This window comes from Gadus macrocephalus, chromosome 20 (genome assembly GCF_031168955.1).
Source record: "Gadus macrocephalus chromosome 20, ASM3116895v1".
Taxonomy (NCBI): domain Eukaryota; kingdom Metazoa; phylum Chordata; class Actinopteri; order Gadiformes; family Gadidae; genus Gadus; species Gadus macrocephalus.
The window spans coordinates 16,595,504-16,619,836 of NC_082401.1; the positions used below are offsets into that span (position 1 = coordinate 16,595,504).

Sequence of the window (24,333 nt, forward strand, 5' to 3'; positions counted from 1 at the left end):
CCGTTGTCGCTCGTCCCAGTCCCGCGGGCGTGTCGCGAACCCGAAGCGTCTCGGAGAGCGAGACCTCCTCCTTCAGCCTCGCTTCCTCCTTCTCCGCTCCCACTTTCCTGAAAAGCTTTTACCAAGGCTCTCTGGGCTCGCTGGCAGACAGTGGGAGTCTCAAGAGGTGAGAGGGGCCTCCCCCAACGCCCTGCTTTGAAGCCTCCGCAAAGCATGGGTCTGGGTTTCAGATACACACCCACAGGGCTGTGGAGGAGCAACGCTATAGGCTGGACGGCTGGGAGACACTCCAAGGGAGGGTCATTATTGTGTTTTAACAACGGTCAGCTTTCGACTCTTTTTTTTCACCATTCCCGCCCCTTATCAACACGCTACGTCTTCCTTTTCTCTTCTTCACGAGGGAAAAAAAAAGAATGTCTCCCTCCTTCGCTCTTTTCTTCTTCTTCTTCTTCTTCTTCTTCTTCTCTGGTTTCTGCAGCTCCGCGGACCTAGTTGCCTCTTCCTCTTTCCCCCCCCCCCCCCCCAAGTAGGAAGGGATGCTGAATGGCACTGTGTCTCGCCTGACCCGCATGCGGATGCACGGGGTTGTTTTGCATGCATAGACCATAACCCCGGAATGTGAGCGCCTCTATTAACCGCACACTGGCTGCCCTGTTGATTTAAAGACAAATCGGTTTGTTGTGAGTCCTCGACTTGATTTCAAGTTGAGCACTTTGGCCACCGGCGTCAGTAAGACGCAGTAAATCGATGTTGCCTTGGTAATCGTGTCGCTGTTTGATGAGTAGCTTAAGCGGTTGCCTTCTGGCACCTAGGGATCAACAGACTGTATTGATCCTTGATAAAGCTACATCAGCACTGTTTGGAGGGCAGCAACAGGCCACCAACATACAAGGGGGAAAGAACTGTGTGTTCCAAATAAATGTCACATAGTAACAAAATAAAATATATATCTATAAATATATTCACAGAATATATATATATATATATATAAAGATATATATATTTTTAAAACCTGTGTATGGTTCTTGGTTACATACAACAGTTTGCTTAAGACTTTTAAATATGCTGACTAATGTTTAAAATGAAGATGTATATTTTCCTTCATCGAGGCCTTTTGTTTATTAATGCCACAATAAGGAAGCAGCTTGTACCCCAACTGCTGTCGTTGTTAGTTTTGATCTTTTTTTGTGTAATCAATAACACAACTCCCTTCATACGTCTTTTCTTAATAACCTCCAACTGTGACACCAACAGTTGAGTCTCAAGGATGTCTGCGATAACAAATCAGCGACTCTGGCCTCCCTCTCTGAGGTCATTTCCTGTTATTCTCTAACCACAGGACCAGACAGAGTGGTGTGTGCTGAGCAAGCTCACCCATGGCTCATCATGTTATCTCTTGCATAAGGGCATAACTGCCTGTTAAGCTTTTTCACTGTTGAAACGGGAGTTGGAAAAGTGAAGTTTAGAAATTGGTCAACATTGCACATGAAAATGAGCACTTGGGCGCAATGTTATTGTGTTGTTTACTAACTAATTATAACCCCTTCACTTGCTTGATTAACAATCGCATGTGTGTGAGTCCCTAAATACATTTTTCTGACTTTTATCGTCAAAAAGTCATTTTTGTTGTCATCTCCTTTGCCAAAATTGAGGGCAAAAGAGTAAAAATATGTTTTTCTATCGAGAGTTTAACTGTGTGTATATACTATGTTTGTGTCAGTGTGTGCATGTATGTGCACATAGAGGTTTTTCTTCACATGTTTTTGGTACACACTGTATATCACCTAATGATTATCAGGGACCTAGAAATTATATTTTGGTTCCGTTGTCCAAAGAATCACTGTTTTGGTTTCAGACATGGTCAAATTAGGCAAAAAAACCTCACAAAGCACAAACTCTAAGGTCTGTTTAGCTGCCTGCTGATCAGTTTGACCCTTGCCTAAGAATAAGTGTCCATCTGTTACAGCTTATCACCTCATCTGTTCCTACTAGAAGCTACTAGAACATACTTGTTGGGGTATGGAATGCATATCATACCGCAGTTAAACCATATCTAAATGGGATAATTTTTTGTTCCACTGGCTAAACCGTGCAACCCCACTGCCAAAATCAACTTCTCGCTAAGTAGCAATGAAAACAGAATTTTTCTACATCTCATGCTTCTTCATAAGCATGACTCCCTTCCCGGGACGGGACCACCGATAAATTAATAAATTCCAGAACGCCGACTTCATAAATCAGCCCGCGACGGAGTAGAGTATTACTCTCCATTTATGAACCGTTCTCTCGCACTGCGTTTGTTCCGCAGCCAACCTTTCCAGTGACAAGCAGTGTACTAGCACTAAAAGCTAACACTGTCTTTCACACGTCGTAACACCGCATCCCTGCCACCACACCACAAAGCATCCTCCAGGACACATCAAAACACTTCATCTTGGACGGGAGTCCACGATGAAGACGCTGTCCACTTAATATTATACTAATACTTGTCTCATATTATATTCATACCATACTGGTTATACTCCCGTGATGATCAGCCAACGTGGGCCTCCGCCAGGACGGGATTCCCAGTTATGGTTCTGCATCGCACCTTCGAGTTGCATGTTTTGCTGCGGTGTGTGTTAGGCACGGCCGCCATCACCTGCCTGTGCCGGTGACCAAGCCCCCCCACAGTGTAGCACCTGCGGCGTACCCACGGAGTAGTACCCAGGGATCAGTACCCACAGCGTAGCACCCGGGCGCAGTGCCACGGTGGCTATTCGACGTGGATGCACGAAGGAGGCTTAAGCTAGAACGTGTGTCAGCTGAGAAACCCTGATGTTTGCTTGGGGTCGCTTTGGTAGATGACTTGAGGTCATGGTGCTGTATCTCACCGCGCGGGTGTGTTGGTGGCTGATGGTTGTCTCCCCTCCGGCAGCAATGGGGAGGGTAGGAAGAGGACCCTGTCTGCCTGCAGCAACGACTCTGTAGGCGCAGCGGAGGTCGCGACCCCCCGCAAGGTCTCCTGGAGGCAGAAGATCTTCCTGAGAGTCGCCTCGCCCATGAACAAGCTGCCCGCGTCCATGCAGGACCCAGGTGAAGACGCACGCACACATGCAGGCAGACTCTCACAAACAGGCACACACACACACACACACACACACACACACACACACACACACACACACACACACACACACACACACACACACACACACACAGCTTTGTTAAAATTTTGAAGACACTCGACGAGGTGCAAATGGCCTGTGCATGTGAGATCATAGGACGGTTAACATTTTACCTATTTAATTATGGTCTGACAGCATGTGAGCACTTTTGACAAGAAAACAGCATATTTACAGAGTAGTTGACATCGGTATGTGGGCTTCAGCAGTTGAGCAAACACATAGTTGTTGGCTAACTTTAACCTCAGGAGATCAAGTATCTGAGTTACACACGAAGGAATGTATTCTTGGAAAGTAAAATCTGCCTGGACTATGTTGTGCGAAGTTCAAGGCGGTTATGAGGGAGCAAACGGTCAGAAGTTGATGTGTGTAACAAATGTGTGATCAAATGGTACAGTGCGGGCAGGGAGTCGATGCCAATAATGCCGCAAAACATCACAACTGTAAGAGACCTGGCACTGAACACAGTAGACAGAGGATTGAAAGAAAACGGTGGACACAATGAGATAAGGAGGACCGGGATTTCACATCGCTTAATGAGATGCTAATTGCTTGAAAACGAGCGTGGCGCTAACGAATGCATCGTAAATAACAGTTTGATTTAACAAATGTAACAAGTGCCAAATTGTCACCATTTTAGAAGCTGAATAAAAAAGTTTAACTTTTGCATATAAGCAGAATTATTAATGAACGTCTTATCCGGTATGGAGCTCCAAGCTAACATGAGTTCTGACCCGGTGCTTTCAGACCCGTGTGAAGCCCGGGACCTGCTGCCCCTGTCCCCCCATCTGAGCCCCCTGGACTGCCAGATGTCCTGCTCCACGTCCCAGGACGGCGGCCCCCCCGGGGGGCGTCCGCGGAGGACGGTGGCCGACTACCGGCTTCTGTGGAGGAACGCCATCCACCAGCAGATCTTGCTGCTGCGCATGGAGAAGGAGAACCAGAAGCTGGAGGGTGAGTCCCGAGTCACATGACGCCCCCGGCGCAGCCGATGACTGCGCTCCTTGTGACATGGACGGACAGAGGGGCCTGCTCACTTGGGGAAAAACACAGAATTGAATAATAACAACAAATAGATTAAAACCTGCCTCGATTTGGGATGGTATCTCTTGTGAACGTTTACTCCATTTATCTTCGGTGTTTTTGCTGTTGTCGTACGTTGAATGGGAAAGATATGCGTTGTGTAAACGATGTATGAATACTTTTTCCGGGTTTTTTTTTCCGGCTGTTTACATAATGGGTCGAGGCGGAATTCCCTCCTTCCCCCCCCCCCCACCCCCCCACCGCCCCCAGCCGGAGCTTGAGTGTTCCGAAGCACACGCTATATTTAGAGAGGCGTGTTTGGGCACACTACAAACAGATACACACAAACACACACAGGTGGCCTGTTAGTAGGTCAAAGTGCATGGGAGAGAGTCTTCTTGTTTTCAACTTCGGTGTGAAATCAACACACACACACACACACACATTGTCTTTCATCTTAGATACATTTTCCGATCAGGGAATGGGATTTGAGAAAGGTTGCCCCCTATTGGTGTAAATAACAAAGTATCTTGCCATCAATGAAACTCTTTATTTCGACTCCTGGCACAAAGTGTGTGTGTGTGTGTGTGTGTGTGTGTGTGTGTGTGTGTGTGTGTGTGTGTGTGTGTGTGTGTGTGTGTGTGTGTGTGTGTGTGTGTGTGTGTGTGTGTGTGTGTGTGTGTGTGTGTGTGTGTGTGGAGATAGATACAGTTGTTGCTTTGAGGTCATAACAGTGAATTCAGTTTATATTTAAATAGAAACCAAGGGAGGACGATGATTGTGTTTGGTTCAAGGAAAATTTGAAGCGTAGCTCTGGCAGTGTGGTGGTGTCGGGGGCAGTGGTGGTACTTACTACAAAACCAACCTCCTGCTTTCTATGTATTGCATGTTCAGGATCGCCCGCGTCTCTCCGTCTTTTGTGTTCATTTCTATTTGGCCGTTCGCTCAAAAATGCCCTTCGTATGGCCCCTCCACGCCCTAACCAGGCTTTGAACTGAAGATCTTTTCCTCCTCATGTGCTTATTGTGTGGTTCCTATCAATGGAGTGAGGGGTCGCCATAGCAACCGTATGCTCCCGCCCCCCGAAGAAGAGAGCATCTGAAGTCCCGGAGACTCTCTTTTAATCAGTTACATTCAATTGTTCGCCGAGTTCACTCAGTTGCGCTTAATCATTTACCCCAAGATCAATCAGTTACATTCAATTATTCCGAGGACGGTAAAAAAAACAAGAGATGTATTTTTGCTTTAATTGCCTCTCCTTACTTCCTGAAATGATTTGCTCTATTAACATTTTAAAAAGGTACCAAAAAAGCTGACCTCAAACGGAGACCAAAAAAGATCTAAGGAAAACTTGTCGAAGACACGCATGTTTTTTGACGCTAAGATTTGTTTCAATTGGACGCACCATTAAGGTGTCTCTCCCGTGCTGCGTCTCGTTGTTTGTTCCAGCGAGTCGTGACGAGCTGCACATCCGCAAGGTGAAGCTGGACTACCAGGAGGTGGGCCCCTCCTCCAAGGAGGTGCTGGCCCAGTGGGAGAAGAGGCTGACCGCCCCGGGACGGACCACCGTACTGCAGCGCACTGAGGAGCTGCACTCTGCCCTCTGCCAGGGTGAGGGGTCGTGTGTGTGTGTGTGTGTGTGTGTGTGTGTGGGGGGGCAAGTTGAAGCATAACACTGAGAAGTACACCCACTGTGTACTTTGCCTTGTGCCTTTGTGTGGGTGTGTGTGGGGGACTTCTACACTTTACTTCAGATGGTCAAGTTTGTGTTTGCCAGTCACGCGCTTACAGAGCCCCGCCTCCAGCAACATGATTGGTCGAAACATGAGGCGAAAGCGCTCGAAACGCCCCCCCTTTCGTCTAAATCCGAGCACGTCTTCCATCGGGCGTTCGATCATTAGTCTAAAGTCTGATCCGTGGGCCTACATTAACCTCCATGTGAATTAGTTTTTCGGGGTTTCCGTCATCGTTCCGTACTGAACGCTCCGGACCTTTTCCCCGGCGTCCAGGCGTGCCTAAGGGCCGGCGCGGCGAGGTGTGGCTCCTCCTGTCCCACCAGCACCGCCTGCGCCACCGGCTGGACCAGCGCCAGCTCTTTGCCCCCGACACTCCCTACCAAGACCTGCTGAAGCAGCTCACGGCCCAGCAGCACGCCATCCTGGTGGATCTAGGTGGGCTCACACACGCACGCATGTGGGCGGGAAACGGGGGGGGGGGGGGGGGGGCTGACATCCCATCGACTGTTAAGTTATAGGACCACAGCAGAGAGGGGGCGATCAAACCGTCGGAACCGTCTCCTCTGGCTTCACTGAAACATTTGAGTCAGAAATGACTTTAGTGTGTGTGTCGATTCCGCCCGAGGGCGTTTAGCTTGGCGGCGCCTCGCCACAAATGACAACCATGCAAAGCCACTTTCACACGTGCACTGCAACCCTGAACTTACGCAGACATTACCCAGAAGAGCTGTATGTCAGCACGCAAATGTCAGAATGAGTTTGACTGGACAGGACTATGTCCAACATATGTGAAAACACGTCTGACACCGACATTGTCCAGTTACATGTGTGAAAGGCCAACTCTGGACAATGGACTCTGGACATAATCTAGAGTTCATAATTTAAAACGGCTCCAGGTGGTTTAATCACCCATAACATGGTCCTTTTGACCATGTTATGGGAGAGAATTATTGAGTGCATTATTATTAAGAGAAAGATGTGAGTTAGAAAGATGCATTTATTTCTGCAAGGGCGCTGGGCAAATTTTCAGGTCACATTTTAGTTTGGGGAAAAAGCTTTATTGTCAAATGTTCCCCTAAATTGTTCACGTCTATATCCCTGGTCAGGCCGGACCTTCCCAAATCACCAGTACTTCTCAGCCCAGCTAGGAGCAGGGCAGCTTTCTCTTTACAATCTCCTGAAGGCCTACTCTCTGCTGGATACAGAGGTAATCTCTCTCACTCACTCACTCACTCACTCACTCACTCACTCACTCACTCACTCACTCACTCACTCACTCACTCTCTCACTCTCTCACTCACTCACTCACTCACTCACTCACTCACTCACTCACTCACTCACTCACTCACTCACTCACTCACTCACTCACTCACTCACTCACTCACTCACTCACTCACTCACTCACTCACTCACTCACTCACTCACTCACTCACTCACTCACTCACTCATTTTATTCTATTTTATTCTTTTATTCTATTGTATTTTATTTATATTTTAAGCACAGATATACGGACTATGTCACATAAACATTTCACTGTACATCCTGTATGTGACAAATAAAAACCTTTTGAATCGACTTTTTAAACACCATGGGATAATGCCCATCGACTCTCCTCCTGTTCCCAACCAGGTGGGCTACTGCCAGGGGGTGAGCTTCGTGGCAGGGATCCTGCTGCTCCACATGAGTGAGGAGCAGGCCTTTGACATGCTCAAGTTCCTCATGTATGACCTGGGCTTCCGGCGCCAGTACAGGCCCGACATGGTCTCTCTGCAGGTGAGACGCTGATTGCACTGCACTGCTTTGTTTTCTCATTCGGATTTCGGGGGGTTAAATCACCGATACTCTCGGATCCAGCAGTCCTACTGTGCTGTAGCACAACTTCTGGGGGGAACACCCCTCAGAGCCTGTTCCGGAAACCAAACACTGAGGGCTGGAGCTACGTGTTGTTTTCTGTTTTGTAACGGAGATTTTATGGGGAAGGGACTCATTTGCGTGATTGGATGAGGAGGGGATTTTAATAAGTGTATTTCTACAGTGGGCAGTTTACAAGCTGTTGATGTGATACCTTTACAGCAACTCTTTTTACAGTATATTTGTGCTAGCCAAGTTTTTGTTCGCTGTTAACAGCCAAGTCCGTGCGTCCTGATTCCCCCATCGAGCAACATGATTGGGCGAAATAAATATGAAGCAAAAGAAAGTGAAACGGCCTTTCAACCAGATTGGAGCTTGTCCACTATCTTGCAGTCTTTTATTAATCTTCAGTCTGATTTGTGAGACTAGGTTTGACCTAATGTCCATGCGTTTACCCACCATTACTTTGTCGGTTGTCAGAAGCAACATGAGGGTTGGTTGTTGGCTTGACGTGCCTGGGAAACTGCGATCAACAGTAAACAGTAGCATGAGTGTCGTTGTGTCCCCACCCCTTGTTCAAACCTTAGTATGCCTGCCTGTGCCGATACCTTTTGACCCCACCGCGTTGAAAGCTTTGTGAGGCGTGGCTGTGTGCAATCTAGCTCCTCTGTGCCCTCCTCTGTCCATCTGTGCTCCTATTGTGCTTCGCTGAGACTGAAGAGAGAGAGAGGTAGAGAAAGAGAGAGGTAGAGAGTGGGGGGGGGGGGGAGAGAGAGAGGGGGGTGGGGGGTGGGAGAGAGGGAGAGCGAGAGAGAGTGAGCAGTTACTTCCTTGTGAGTGTGTAATGTTGTGGAGGGCATTGCGTGTCAGCGAGTCAGGATATTGACAGACTGGTAATGTTTTACTTTTTACTTCGTTCTCACTTCTGCTTTTGGGACTTTTTCGCTTCGCAGTCAGGTTTTTGTTTAGAATGTATTTAAATAGTTTGCAGCGCGTTGTACTGAATTCCTAGCCTCCGTTGCATGTCTGAACACGCACAAATACGTCTGAACCAAAAGCTGCACTTTGTCACGTAAAGGTTAAGACGATACCATTAGCCATGTGTTCGTATGTTCGCCCCTCGTGTAACCGGACGAACAACAAAGCTTCTGAATGTGGGCATAATCTGATAAGCATGTCATTCGCGTGTGTGCGTGCGTGCGTGCGTCCTTAACAAGTGTCAGTCTAACCACGCTCCTTGCCCTTTGCGCTGTGCCTCCTCTCCTCCAGATCCAGATGTACCAGCTCTCCCGCCTGCTGCACGACTACCAACGCCGGCTGTACACCCACCTGGAGGAGCAGGAGATCGGGCCCAGCCTCTACGCCGCGCCCTGGTTCCTCACGCTCTTCGCCTCGCAGTTCCCCCTCGGATTCGTCTCACGCATCTTTGGTACGTTGTTTGGGACCCGCCCTTTCGTTCCCGGCGTCCAATCAGCCCTCCCGACGCCCCCGAAAGCCAACCGCTGTCCGTCGGTGTCCTCTGATGTGCTGAGGTAACCTTGCTGTTGTGTACTTTGTTTTGCATTCAGATTTCCTCTTCATCCGAGGCACCGAGGTGGTGTTCAAGGTGGCGTTGTGCCTCCTCAGCAGCCATGAGGAGGAGATAATGGAGTGTGACAGCTTCGAGAGCATCGTGGACTACCTGAAAACTACGATTCCCAGCATGACCGAGGCACAGATGGAGCAGACCATCGCTAAGGTAGGGATTAAGGGTTTTCAAAATGAGATAACTGAGATAACAAACACAAAATAAATGTATTTGTTTTGACCGTTCACAAAACTGTTAAGAGTTACTCAGGCTTTAGACTTAGTTATTAACTTTAGTAGCCAGAATACTGTTATACATAATACAGTATTCTGTTCATTTTACACCTAAAATTAATGTCGTTTTTTAACTACTTTTTTTTTTACTATTTTTACTACGGTGCCTGCGTGTGGAAACGCACGTTGCACTTTCTCCCTCCAAAGCCATAAAATAAATAGTTTTGACCCTTTCCCAAGGAACTAACAGGGTTTTATGTGAATAATTCCGCAAAGCCACAATAATGATCTAAAGTAAAAGCATGTCAAATTCAATCAATCAATTCGTAGCAGCACTCCAGCGGACAACCGCTGCGAAGCATCGGGTCCCGTTTGCGACGTTTGCTTCTGACCTGCTCTCTTCGCCCCCGGCACGGCCACCTCTCCCCCTCTCCAGGTGTCTGAGATGGACATCTCCAAGCAGCTCCACACGTACGAGGTGGAGTACCACGTCCTCCAGGACGAGATGGTGGAGGGTGGGCCCCTGGCGGAGGACTCTGAGCGGCTGGAGAAGCTGGAGAAGACCAACGTCCAGCTGAAGAGGCAGAACATGGAGCTGCTGGAGAAGCTGCAGGTATGGTGCGGCCGGAAGCACTCTGAAGGACACCTCGTGGTGTTTTGCAGGGTCAGGGAACAGGGAAGAGACCTTGTTCTAATGAGTACGGTTCAGGTCAGAGCTCAGCCAGTAGGAGTATGCTTTCGTTCAGCTTTGTTTACATTTTCCCTTTGCTTGACACTTCTGTGCCCCATTGTGGTCTTTTTGTTTTTGTTGTGTAATGCCTAAGATCACCCGTAGGTGGCACTAGAGTGCAAGTTAAAGAATGGCCAGGGGAGACAAAGGACTGAGCGGTTGCCGTTATTGGCTTGCTATTACAGGGATTTGTGTTGTAAAAGTTACAGTGGGAAGTGATTGCAAAACATTTGAGGAAACAACGTTTCCCTACAGACATTCCCGCCACTAAGGAGAATTGTTTTGTTTATGGTCAATGACGTTGATCAATTGGTTTATACATAGCTATATATATTTATATATATATATATATATATTTATATGTGTATATATCTATGTATATATATTGCCAGTGACAAAGAATTTATTCAGTTAAAAAAAACAAATGGAACCTTTCGTGCGTTGATGAAGTGGGCATAGTGTTGAGTACTGACTACTGAGATAGTCCAGATGGTTGGTGGTTGGATGGTCTGATATCTCACACACACTCTGTCTCTCTCTCTCTGTCTTTCTGTCTCTCTCTCTCTCTCTCTCTCTCTCTCTCTCTCCCCGTCTCTCCCTCTCCCTCTCCGGTGAACCTCAATGTTTCCCGTGCTTCCAGGCGGCGAGGCAGAAGATCCAGACGCTGGAGACGAACGTGGAGAGCTTCCTGTCCCGGGAGAGCAAGATGAAGCACGCCATTCGCTCCCTGGAGCAGGAGAGGACGTCGTACCAGAAGACGGCCGAGCGCATGCGCTCCTGTCTCCCTGCCGACGCCTTGGCAGATGTGGAGATGACCCAGATCAAAATGGGCCCCAACGGAAAAGCCAAACCCGTGGCCAAGAAGCCCTGATTGGGTACCCCAAGCAGGGGGGGGGGGGGGGGGGGGGGGGGGGGTGTGGAGATGTGGGTTCGACCACCCGCCCGCTCTCCCTGCCCCGCAAGGACGCTGCATGAGGTAGACGGCACACACAGCAAATGGCATTTCTAAAGTAACACTGTATATATTGTTTGAAGGCTGGGCTGCATTGTGCGGCCACATAAAGAGCCTGAGAGTTTTCACAATACGATGTCTGGGGCCTCAGACGAGCCAACACAGCCGTCTCCTGCCCCCAGACTTTTCCTAATGGCGCACCAAAGTACATTTTTCAGTCATCATTCTCTCACTGCCAGTTAGAAGCTCAGCAATAAAGTAATAACCGCTCAAGGTCTTTGCCAGGGGGCTTCAGGCAGAGAGACGACTCCGGTCTGAGTCTAATCAAGCACTGCCTTAATGTAACAACAACCACTGCTAGTCAGAGGTGGTGGACCAAGTCTGACGTTTGGGTATGGCGTCTGCAGGCATGATTTAGTGGGGTATACAATCAACCAAGTGTCAGTTCACCCCTACCTGTCGGTGAACTCACTTTTATGCAGAGACTTTGGAGGCTATCATGAAAAGACGTCCTCCTTTTTGCTTTCATAACTTTGTTCAACTGTTGTTTTTCCCGTTGTTTGTACTTGAAAACGATGTGAATGTAATGTCCATCCCAAAAACAAAAGACACTGAATACAATCGTGGGAAAGTTGTTGTTGTGTTTCGGGGGAGCTCAGCATCTAGGTCCTGTGTGGAGGTCTGTGTCTACTGGTGGAGGAGGTGGAGGTCGGGGTGGGCTTCCACTCACTAGGAAACACAAACAAAGGGATGTGTCAAGACGCTGATTGTGTGAGTGAACCAGATAGTGGTCTCCGGTCGTGTTGTGGAGTCTTCGCCGTGGTGATGACCCCCCCCCACCCCCACACTCTGCCCCGCCCTGGACCAGCTGATCTAGTCATGGAGCAGGAGAGGGGGGGCTTCAGGGCGTGTGTGAGACCACGAGGTTCCACCGCAGAAGAGCGAACCGACCGCGCCCCGGCCGTGACTCACGTGGTCCGGGACCCCCCCGTTTGTACTTCTTTCTCGTTTCGTCCTTTGTTTTTATTTTTTATTTTCATTAGAAACGTTTGCGGCAGCAGACGTTTCACTATCAAAAGCATTCGTCGCGTTGTTCCCTCCTCTGTGTTTACTTTTTATTCGTGACGCACCAGGTGCTCCTTCGCCCGATCGACTCTACCGGTCGTATCTCGCCATGGATCGGGAGAGGACGGGTGTCCCCCGCTCTCGCGTTGTCTTAAGACGTTCCCCTCGAACACCTGGACTGCAGACGCTGAGCTCTCCTTCAGCGAGGTGAGAAGAGATGGAAGACAAACAGGAAGGGAGGACATCAAAACGGTTGCCAGTGTCTGTCGAGTAGAGAAAGTCCTTTTAGTTCTTACACCATGCTCCTTATGGGTAACACACACACACACACGCGCGCAAATACACACACACACACACACGTGCGCAAATACACACACATGCACGGAAAATCACACACACACACGCGCGCACGCACGCACACGCACACACACGGAGGGAGGCAGACATCGAACCGACTGACCTCAGGGACAGACGGTTCAGTTCTCTCTCTCCCTCTCAAACTGTCTCTTGGTTCTTTTGTTTAGTTCCATCCCACCGCTGTGTCTGACTCACCATCTCTTAAGGTTTCTCACTGAAGGAGAAGACACTCCTGGGCTTTAGTGCTACGTTATACAACACGTATGCAGTGTCTGTGTAAAAATAAGTATTGCACGAAAGGCCAACTGCGTTTCCCTACCCTTGATGGCAAACGGTTGTCCAGAGTGCTGTATTTCACATAAAATGCTGCTTGTTTATGAGCATACATTTTTTTTTTTACCATGCAACACGGCCTGCTGAACAAGGCTGCTGTTCGTTTGCTTTGCTTAAACAGGAATGTGCAGAATTTACCAACTTATGTTTTGAAACGACCAGTAGACGACCCTGAGCAATGCGTCAGGTCTCGTAAGCGGGCAAAAAGTTGCACTGTAACATATTTGACATTTTGTTACCGTTCTTGTTTTTTTGTTGTATTTTACAAAACTTGCAGTAATCACTTGTGAAGACTGGTTATTCGTTGTACAGGATGTACTTCAAATTAATCATTTCCAAGGCCTTCTCTTTCTTAAAACTATTGGATGACCAGTAGAAACCTGTTCTACACTGGTGGCTTTTTAACGTTGAATATTGGATGAATCATTGTCAATAACATCAGCTCTTGGAACCAAAGAGGCAGTCTATTCAGTTATCTGAAGTAAAAGTCACCAATTTCACAATGTATTACAATGTATTACGATCTTTACATTGCTATTTGATACATTTTATATCAGGTGTGCTGTTTAGAGACAATGTAGCATAGACTCCTCAACAGACACGTACAATAGCATTATTAATGCTCACTTAAAAATAGCTTTTCAGTGTTGTGGGTAAATACTGGATGTGGTTGACTGATCATAGTGTGGCTTACATAATCTTTGATAAACAATGTTATGCATTACACATTTAATTTTCTGATGATTGCCAAAATCTGAACGCCTTAATGATTCACTGTCTGACAATCTGCAACACGTTGGCAACGCAAGTTCTGCTATTGCATGTCAATTGTGTCCACATGGTGAATTAATGATTTCTGCTCTGTTTTTCTTTTCTCTTTTATTTATTTTTCTTTTCTTTTATACCGCCTGGTGCTTTAAGCATCAACAGCATTAGCACCGTGTTCTTGTTTGATCATCAACCACACAAACGTAGCTCAAAAGGCAAACGCGTTGCGCGTTTCCCTCCCTTTAACTTGAAGCCTCCGCACCCAGCCGGGAGACATGTCATGATATCTTCAATAAAAACCTCTTTCTGGTTGTCTTTCTCAGCTTCCTCGTGTCCTTATCCTCCATCGTTCTCGGGCCGTCTCTTGTCCTCGGGGTCCTGCGCGGTGTGGGATGTAGCCCTGAGCCGAACCTGGCTCTCTGTGCGAAATAACAACAGCGGTGCAATAGGCCAACGTGTTCGTGTCAGTTTTTACAGACTCTATTTTTAAGACCTTTTTGGAAGTTTTCTTACTTTCTTTCAACGCCTCGGGGCAGACAGGAGTGCAGGTACGGTCTTTCGGAAGTCGTGCCAAAAAAAAATAAAGAATCCGCTCACTGGCCTTACAATGCATCCCTGGCGTTGATTGTAAAAGAGACGAGATGTAAATATAAAAGTGGATCTGCTCATCGCGCACAGCCCTCCATCAATACAACGCCTTTTGATTTGACAAATGTACATTTGTAAAGTAACAAAGAAAAGATGCGTGCAAAGATTCTGTGTGTGTGTGTGTGTGTGTGCGCGCGCATGTGCATACGTGCGTGAATGCGTGAGAGAATCGACCGACACATTTTGGAAGCACTTCATATCGTCTTTTTTATGTTTTTCGCTTTGTCGACCAAGCACACACTAGTACCTGGTGGTGAGCCCTCCGGTGCAGCGGACCAGAGTCCCACGTCCCCCCCCCCCCAAAGAGGGCTGGGCCCGCAGCAGCAGTGCCGGGGAGGTGTTCTGGAGCTCGTCACCAAGAGGGAACACACAAGACACAAACACAAAGAGCCACGACCGCGCCAGGGCCTATCGCACGCTAAACAAAAGGGGTGGGGTGGGGTGGGGGGGTGGGGGGGGGGGGGGGGGCACATTCCTGGTGTATTCCCACACGCGGACACATCCTGCAGCAGGGGCAACCAAGGGATGCTGGGACCCCGCTGGGGATTGGCCAAGAACCACATTTCCTCCACAGAGGCTCCTTATCTCTGTGTGTGTGTGTGTGTGTGTGTGTGTGTGTGTGTGTGTGTGTGTGTGTGTGTGTGTGTGTGTGTGTGTGTGTGTGTGTGTGTGTGTGTGTGTGTGTGTTCTTGTATTCCTATACTTATGGGGACATTGATCTGTTCACACAGTCACGCCGTGGGGATCTCTGACAGTATGGGGACCAAAATCGAGGTCCCCATAAGGGAAAGTGCTTTAAATGAATGCAGGAGTCAATCTGAAGGTGCCTGTGTGATTTTTAGCTTTGGCCCATAATTCACAATTTTCTGTCGGGACACACACACACACACACACGGATTTCTCACTATCGCCCCCTAGGATCCCAAGTTGGTATTGCAACTAATAGTTCACACACACCACTACCAAATATGGTAGGTACCGCCCCTTCCTGGTCCCCATAATGTATGAATTCAAAAACTAAGAACTTTTTTCAGTGTTATTCAACAATTAGGCTATTGGAAACGTTTATTTGCAATAGATGCCAACTACAGTGCTAAGAAGTTGTGCAGAGAAGACGCAAGTTATATATCACCATAGGCAGATTACTTTAGCATGTTCTAATTGTGTGCTTGTGTGCACGAAGTAAGTTAGATATCAACGAGTTCTCAATTTAACACAAAACAAGTTCACGTGTACATTGCATGTTTTAAAGCGTATTAAGAAAAAGTAATGCCTAATTAGCCTGCGCCAGTGGTTAGGAGTAACCCACAGCCACGTTAACTGGTGCTGTAAATTGATAAGCCAGTGCAACGGGACAGTGCAAAGTTGTCAGAAACCGATTTTATGCAGTGTATTATGGCAGATGCTAGATTAAAATATCAGATTTTCAAGTACTAGGTGCTGTGTGGTTTCTTTAATTTAGATGTAGGCTACTGTGCCGACATTGTCGGTTAAAATATGTTTGCCTACCCTGGCGATCGTGTCAAACTCTGCCTATGAATATCGCACACATGTTTACAATACAAACAATGGTTATGACACAAAATACTGTAAAATAAATAGTCTTCTACATATATCAGGGATATTTGTATTTGCGACAGCAGAATGGTGCTTTAACCATGGCGCTTGATTGCTGGCAACCTGCGCGCTCTCTGACGTGACTGCCTCTTCGGTGGCCGTCCGGGGAGAACGCATGCACGCTCCGTTCAATGTTCACAGCATTGGCAATTTTATTCAATACAAAATACAACTTATAGGAATTGTAATTGCTTTATAATTAATTGAGTGTTTGATTGAAATAATATATTGCTTGATATAGTAAAAGCAATAAAACATGACTTCTTATTAGTGAATTAGCATTTATAGATATGGTATTTTTCCATAATAATAATAAGATTAAACGTATATTTCCAATTTTTTTCTTATTTTTCTAAGAGTCCAAACAATACATTCTTCCAATGCTAGCAAGGGGCTTGTGAATTTGGCCGTTTGCTTTTCATGTGAAATCAGACAGGAAGTCAGGTTCAACCTCAATCTAGAAGGTTCAACCTCAATCTAGAAGAAGAGCCTTTTATCTCTGTGAAACCGTCGAATTTGATGCATATTAATGATTTACCCGGAGCAAGTGGCGTCTTCAGTAAGTATTCAACAATTTTCTTGAAATATCGCAAGAGCTTTATGCATCATGTAGCCGTTTATTTATGTTTTAAAATGGTCTGCTTGTTGACTGCTAGCCAAACGCACATGTAACGTTAGCTAGTTAGCATTAGCATCCGCAGCATTACCATCCGCAGCCTGGGCTCTGTCGCCGGAGCCCCGGCGACAGTGCAGTTTTTCAAGCGTAGAAAATGCTTAACATTTCACAAAATGTAAATGTGTTATTCAGCTACCAACTTTGAATGCATCTCATGTAGTATGATTTAACTAGAACTGATAAGATAAGATAAAAAGATAATAACTTTATTTCATCCCATGCAGGGACGCGGGAAGTCAGTCCGAGGGGGGGGTGCTGAGAGAGAATCTATATAATGACGTCATAATAAATGCTGCGCAACATCCGTTGTTTACAGAGACGAGATGAGGGGTGACGTCACATTCAGGGATCCGCTCTGATAAACACTCTACTGGTGTGTAAAAAGAGTTCTGCCAACTAGCCACTGTTATTCACAAACGTTAGCAAATAAACAATGTGGAAATTAGAGTCAACTCGGCTGATACTGGGCTGAATTTCACACACTAACAACATGCCGACAAGCTGTTGCGGTCCGGGATTATACACAGCGTTATAACAAGGATTCAGGAGGGTATTTCTAAAGGTTTACAAAGGAAAGTGACAATAATAGAAATCCTTAATTTTCATCCAGACTTACGAGTTGTCTGATATGAGGAAGGTGACGATTTCTCCGTCAAGTGAACCGCCCGTCTTTGCTCTTTTTTTGCCAACCAGTTTACGTGCGGGATTCCAGAATCAAAACGATAACATTCAACGTGTCTATTAATATGGCAGCAACATTTTACACCAGTTTTAGAACGTTCACTACAACAGATGTTGAACACCAACATGCTTATGTAAAATCAGCATAGTACCGATAATATGATAAATATCATAAAAAGGGTGGATGTCAATAATTTAATGAAAAATCATGTTGTATGATAAAATTACAAAAAAAAAAGTATTGATTTGTTCGGAAAACTTTCTCACTTGCAGTTACAGACAGGGGCCACTGCTGCACCCTAAGCACCCCCACTTCCCGCGTCCCTGGGTAACACTGTTGTTTTTTATTGGTCGTCATGAAAAAAAACATAAGGGGTAACACTGTCGTTTTTTATTGGTCGTCATGAAAAAAACGTAAGGGGTAACACTGTTGTTTTTTATTGGTCGTCATGAAAAAAAACATAAGGGGTAACACCGTTGTTTTTTATTGGTCGTCATGAAAAAAAAAATATGGGAAATAATAGAAATACACACATACATTTTAATGTCATGTATATCCTCTTTAATGATGATTGATTATTGTGTTTTGTCATCGCCTCAGTGGTGCAGTGGGGTGCACTCTGCCTAACCCCCTGGAGACTGGCGTTCAAGTCCGGTTGATGACCTCTGTTGGAAGTTTCTTATCTCTATTTCATGCGAATTATAAATTCAAGTATAACCTTTGTGATGACTTTAACCGGTGTCTTGATGGTGCATTGTTAAGTTCGGAGGTTAACACTCTAATCAGCGCATGTTCCGATCCCTGCAAAAACGTCGACAGGGGTGCCACTGTCGTATTTTATTGGTCAACATGGAAAAAACATGAGGGGTAACTGTCGTTTTTTATCGGCCGTCATGAAATAAATATAAGGGGAAAACACTGTCGATATTTATCAAATAGAACATAGGGGGTGACACTGTTGTTTTTCTTTGGTCGTCATGAAAAAAAACCATAAGGGGTAACACTGTCGTTTTTATCAAATGAAACATGAGGGGTAACACTGTCGTTTTTATCAAATGAAACATAAGGGGTAACACTGTCGTTTTTCTTTGGTCGTCATGAAACAAACCATAAGGGGTAACACTGTTGTTTTTTATTGGTCGTCATGAAAGAATACATAAGGGGTAACACTGTTGTTTTTGTCAAATAAAATATAAGGGGTAACACTGTCGTTTTTATCAAATGAAACATAAGGGGTAACACTGTCGTTTTTCTTTGGTCGTCATGAAACAAACCATAAGGGGTAACACTGTTGTTTTTTATTGGTCGTCTTGAAAAAAATCATAAGGGGTAACACTGTTGTCTTTGTCAAATAAAATATAAGGGGTAACACTGTCGTTTTTTATCAGTCATCATGAAAAAAACAAGGGGTAACACTGTCGTTTTTTTTTCATGACGACCAGTAAAAAACGACAGTGTTACCCCTTGTGGTTTTTTTCATGACGACCAAAGAAAAACAACAGTGTTACCCCTTATGTTTTATTTGATAAATATCGACAGTGTTACCCCTTATGTTTATTTTATGACGACCAATAAAAAACAGCAGTCTTACCCCTTATGTGTTTTTTCATGACGACCAATAAAAACGACAGTGTAACACTGTCGTTTTTATCAAATGAAACATGAGGGGTGACATTGTCGTTTTTATCAAATGAAACATAAGGGGTAACACTGTCGTTTTTCTTTGGTCGTCATGAAAAAAAACAAGGGGTAACACTGTCAATTTTTTTCATGACGACCAATAAAAAACGACTGTGTTACCCCTTGTGGTTTTTTTCATGACGACCAATAAAAAACGACAGTGTCGTTTTTATCAAATGAAACATGAGGGGTGACACTGTCGTTTTTCTTTGGTAGTCACGAAAAAAACCATAAGGGGTAACATTGTTGTTTTTTATTGGTCGTCATGAAAAAAAACATAAAAGGGGTAACACTGTTGTTTTTTATTGGTCGTCATGAAAAAAAACCTAAGGGGTAACACTGTCGTTTTTTATTGGTCGTCATGAAAAAAACGTAAGGAGTAACACTGTTGTTTTTTATTGGTCATCATGGAAAAAAAAAATAAGTGTGTGTGTGTGTGTGTGTGTGTGTGTGTGTGTGTGTGTGTGTGTGTGTGTCCCCTCCTCCTTGCGCCTCTCGTTCCCATAAGGATCAGGGAGGGGCCGGGCCCCAGCTCTCTATTTGGGCGGTGGGCTGGGTTTCTTGTCAGGGGTCCAAGTGTAATAGTCTAGTTTGGGAGACGGGGGTAAATCCAGGACGTGACGGAAGACGTAAGCGAAACGTGTATCGTAGTAAAAACTTAAGCCTGTCAATGTTTCAAAGTACAAAAAAGGAAATTAACTCGTGCGGACGTGTATGAGTGTGCATGTATTTTTGTGTATTTTCTGTGTGTCTGTGTGTTTGTGTGTTTTAAGGCCAGGGTCAGCCCAAAGGGTGGGGTTCAGAGGGGGGGGGGTTCTGATACCAGAGCTTATTCTTGGGTTTGGACAAGAGAGGAGTGTGGGGGTGGGGTTGGCTGATGTCTGTGGGGTGGGGTGGGGTGGGGTGGTGGTGGTGGTGGTGGTGAGAATAGGGGAATTCATGCTGCACTGCCGCTGGTGCAGACCAGAGTCTGCAATGAAAGAAGAGAAAAAAAAAAAACTGTTGGACCCCGCCAGTGTTCGGTCGTCAGAACCATGTATTCCAGCTTTTTGAGAATAGCTTTTGTTTCTGCAGCACGGTCATCCAAAGAAATGTTGAATCGATACTGTGCTTTCAGACCGAAATACAGCAAGGCACGCAGACAACACACATATGCTCGTGCACACACGCACACATACACACAAACACACACACTCAATACACACACACACACACACTCCATACACTCACACACACACACACACATACACACACACACACACTCCATACACACACACTCCATACACACACAAACAAACTGAACTCCAGCCAGAGCGAGACAGGATCATCAGAGCGAGATGAGCTCATCTATGCAGCATCCAGTCTGTTGTCCAGCAGAGAAATAGAGAGAGAGAAAAATATATTTTTTATTTCTCTCTCGAAAGTTAAAGAAAGTGAGAAGGAGGGTGGGGAGGCAGAAGTGCAAAGGGGGGTGTAGTGAGAGGAAGGGGGGATGGGTGGAGGCATGGGTATTTGGGAGTTCGGGGGTGGGGGGGTGTTAGGCTTGGAGACAGCTGGAGGGGTGGTAGAGGGACCCAGGTGGACTCGGCCTCATCCAGAGAGAGGCTGCCCCCCCTGAGAGACAGCGAGCACGCACGCACATCCGCACACGCAGCCCTAAACACATAGCGGGCCCTGCCTAGCTCTCTCCATCTCCTTTCTCCCCCCTCCCCGAGTTATGCAGTTGTACCAGCGCTAGTCCTTTTAACAGTCCTTTTCTTACAACCCAGCTTGTGAAATGAACTTCAGAGTAGCAGACTTGGGTTCGGCTCAAATATGTAGTCACACGTACGCACACACACACTCACGCACACACACACACACACACACACACACACGCACAGACGAATGTTAGTGCACGTATTCGCACCATACCTCCAATGACATGTTTTAGTTAGCATAGTGACAGATTTGCTTCCTGCAGAGTGGCTTTGCTCCCACTCTCTCTCTCTCCCTCTCTCCCTCGCTCTCCCTCGCCCTCTCTCTACCTGTCAGCGGAGTGTGTCTGCCGGAGGGGGTGGTGGTGGTGGTGGTGGTTGTGGCGGTGGTGGCGGTGGTGGCGGTGGTGGCCTTCGGCCAGAGAGACGAGCAGGAACGACACATGGAACGGGGAATAGGACAATAATGAAGCCGCAGAAGAAACGCAGAGCCCTGCTGCACACATAAGAAAGCCCCGGCGCTCTTCTATTCCCATGACTCGTCCACATTTCCGTTCGCTTTGTTTTTCTCCCTTTTTCTCTCTCCACCTTCTCGGAGCCCTGCCCAGGTACCGCCACTGCACCCCCACCAGCGCCGGAGAGGTCGTCTGATTAATGACACGGTTGTCATGTTTAATCCCTCATCATATTTTTTTCACTTTTCCCTTTTTTTTTCTTTTTCTTTTTTTCTTTCTCTTGTAACGGCTCCCCCCCCCCCCCCCCCCCCCCCCTTAGGAAAAAAGGAACAGCGGGCCTTGCGGCGGACCTGCACAAACTACCCATAATCCCCCAGGCCCGATGGCTCTCCCGCACGATCTGAGAAGGTTCGGCCCGGCTTTGCCTGATCCTTGGTCGCATTCATCCGCAGAGCCCCGTGAGATCTGTGAAAACACACACGGTGCAGCTCCACACAGACACACACACACACACACACGTGCACGCACACACACACACACACACACACACACACACACACACACACACACACACACACACACACACACACACACACGCACATGCACTCAGAGGCAAAAACAGGAGAATCACACCGGCAAATGGAAAGAGACACTCAAGACACGCTTGCCCATACAAAAGACCCGATCGACACCCACCTACTGTGACCATCCTGCCCCAACCTGATTCACTTCCTGTTTTTCCTCGTCATTGTTAGTCAAATGTTTGTCTCGATATTCTGTTCACCTCAGTTCCATGCATTCGGGTTCCCAGGTTCTGCACCAAATTGCCCGGTTCCTTATTTGTCGAGGTTTTGTTTCCGGCTGCCTGTTTACATTAAGTTAAGCTTCCTTTTGCATCTATTCCTTCTAGGTCTGAACGCTGTGCACGCACGTATTCATGTACGTACGCACTCACACACACACTCACTAGCTCACGGCGGCTGGGGTCTGCAGCTAGTAGACATCTGGGGCAGAGCTGGTACACACACACACACACACACACACACACACACACACACACACACACACACACACACACACACACACACACACACACACACACACACACAGTGTGACACGTGTAGAGAAAAACAACATGGTAAGAAAAAAGCAAAAGGCGAGAGATGCTCACCGACCGAAAGTAACGAGAGAGGAGATCTCATTGAGGCCGTGTCTCCTGCAGCTGACGACCGCCTGACAAATGTGAGTGCAATCCCAGGTGACTGCGCTGATCCAGCAGAGACACCATGCCTGCGAGCCCCCCACTCCCCCCCCCCCCCCCCCCCATCTAATCACATTATCCATTGTCCCTGCCTCGCCCTGCCCCCAACATCACCTCACCAGTGATTAATACAAACACGGCCGCACGAGCGAGAGGGGGTAAAGGGGAAGAGAAAACGAGAGATAGGGATAGTCAGAGGGGTGTGTGTGTGTGTGTGTGTGTGTGTGTGTGTGATTGTGTGTGTGTGTGTGTGCGCGCGCTTGCGTGTGTGCGTGCGTTTGTAGGGGTTGGACGGGGATGGGTGGTGGTGGTCCAGTCAGACAAGTGATTGAGTGAGTCACACACACACACACACACACACACACACACACACACACACACACACAACACAACACACACACACACACACACACACACACACACGCACGCACACACAAAGTAGAGGCAGCGGAGGACATCCTCCTCAGAGAGGAGGGAGAGACCCTCACAGCCCCCAAAGTGCAAATAACAAGCTGGGATCAGAGGACCCCGCGGAGACGCCCTTTGTCATGTCCTCGATATCCCCGGTTTTTAATTCATCTTTTTTCTTTCCCCGGTTCTTGTTTGCGGGGAGCTCACTTTATCTGAGTTCAGGGGGTTAAACCTCAGGACCCCAGGAGAAATGATATCACTGTAGTGGGAGACTCTGGGTGTGTCAGAAACCGAGGTGAGACACATCTGACATCATGCTTTGCGTAGTGTGTGTGTGGTGTGTGTTTTGGGGGGGGGGGGGGGGGGGGTGTTAGTATGTGTGTGAGTGTGTTTTGGGGGGGTGTTAGTGTGTGTATGTGTGTGTTTGAGGGGGAATCGCGAGAGGGGGATGTACATGCATTCTTTTCCATGACCAACAAGGGGCATACACACACACATTACACACGCGCACGCTCATACACACACACGGCCACGAACAACGCAGAGGCGAAGGGCAGACTTATGTGTGAGTCAGGACGCAGTGTGACGTCATCTCTGGACAAACTTAACAAACAAAAGAGAAAAATCATAAATCACACCTCCCTCCCCTCCCCTCAATGTGTTTCTGTTCACAACAAAATGATCTTCCTTTACAGATAAGCTCTTATTTAAACTTCACATTTGTTTCCGTTTTCCATTAGAAAATTCCAAATATATATATTGGAAAAGGACTCCTCTAGTTCTCCCATCTCTCTGATTTCTTTCTTTTGACTGCTTAATCGTTGCCTTTAACGTCACTAGTCAACACACGCGGCTCTGTTTACTGAGAATTCACGTGAAAATGGGTACCGGGGCACAACTTTCATCAGTACCAGCCTAACCGCACACTCCTCGCTTTCTTGCTTTCTCACGCTTTCCCTTCTCTCTCTTTAGCTTTATCTCGCTCTCCTTTCTCTCTCCTTCTCTCTCTCTCTCTCTCTCTCTCTCTCTCTGTCTCTATCCTCCGTCTCTTGCTCTTCATTTCGCTCTTGCTCTTCTCCCTCTCTTTCTCGTACTCTTTCGCTTTATCTCACTCTCTCTCTTCTCCCTCTTCCTCTTTATCTTGCTCTCTGTCTCCTCTCTGTCTCCTCTCTCTCTCCTCCCTCTCTTTATCTTTATCTCTCTCTCTGTCTCCTCTCTCTCTCTCTCTCTCTCTCTCTCTCTCTTCTCTCTCTCTCTCTCTCTCTCTCTCTGTCCTGCCTATCTTTTCATCTCACTGTCCAACCTCCTGGAACTTGGTCCAGTTCTTTACAAAGCGGACCACAACCCCTAGTAACTGTCCCTCCACGACCAACCCCCCCCCCCATTCCTCGGCCTTGTCTCCACGCACACAAGTCTCGCAGTAACA

General features: G+C 47.0%; 2 protein-coding genes across 8 annotated transcripts in view; both read left to right on the forward strand.

The window, feature by feature from the left end:
* Positions 1 to 14,102, forward strand: part of tbc1d4 (TBC1 domain family, member 4) — a 32,181-nt gene extending 18,079 nt beyond the window's left edge. For 3 of the 7 annotated variants that reach the window (XM_060040375.1, XM_060040376.1, XM_060040377.1), the window contains 10 exons: positions 2,918 to 3,075; positions 3,912 to 4,118; positions 5,637 to 5,798; positions 6,197 to 6,358; positions 7,030 to 7,130; positions 7,554 to 7,697; positions 9,045 to 9,204; positions 9,344 to 9,513; positions 10,012 to 10,188; positions 10,946 to 14,102. In XM_060040375.1, coding sequence (XP_059896358.1) covers positions 2,918 to 3,075; positions 3,912 to 4,118; positions 5,637 to 5,798; positions 6,197 to 6,358; positions 7,030 to 7,130; positions 7,554 to 7,697; positions 9,045 to 9,204; positions 9,344 to 9,513; positions 10,012 to 10,188; positions 10,946 to 11,176 — 1,672 coding nt within the window. In that variant the 3' untranslated portion in view covers positions 11,177 to 14,102. Of the gene's footprint in view, positions 1 to 19; positions 167 to 2,917; positions 3,076 to 3,911; positions 4,119 to 5,636; positions 5,799 to 6,196; positions 6,359 to 7,029; positions 7,131 to 7,553; positions 7,698 to 8,538; positions 8,669 to 8,712; positions 8,854 to 9,044; positions 9,205 to 9,343; positions 9,514 to 10,011; positions 10,189 to 10,945 lie in introns of those variants that run through there. The other 4 variants (XM_060040371.1, XM_060040372.1, XM_060040378.1 and 1 more) reach the window with 3 other exon arrangements.
* Positions 12,137 to 24,333, forward strand: part of klf12b (Kruppel like factor 12b) — a 25,609-nt gene continuing 13,412 nt past the window's right edge. Inside the window, exons 1-2 of the mRNA XM_060039477.1 lie at positions 12,137 to 12,247; positions 12,479 to 12,529. Of these exons, the coding sequence (XP_059895460.1) occupies positions 12,137 to 12,247; positions 12,479 to 12,529 (162 nt within the window). The remainder of the gene's footprint in view (positions 12,248 to 12,478; positions 12,530 to 24,333) is intronic.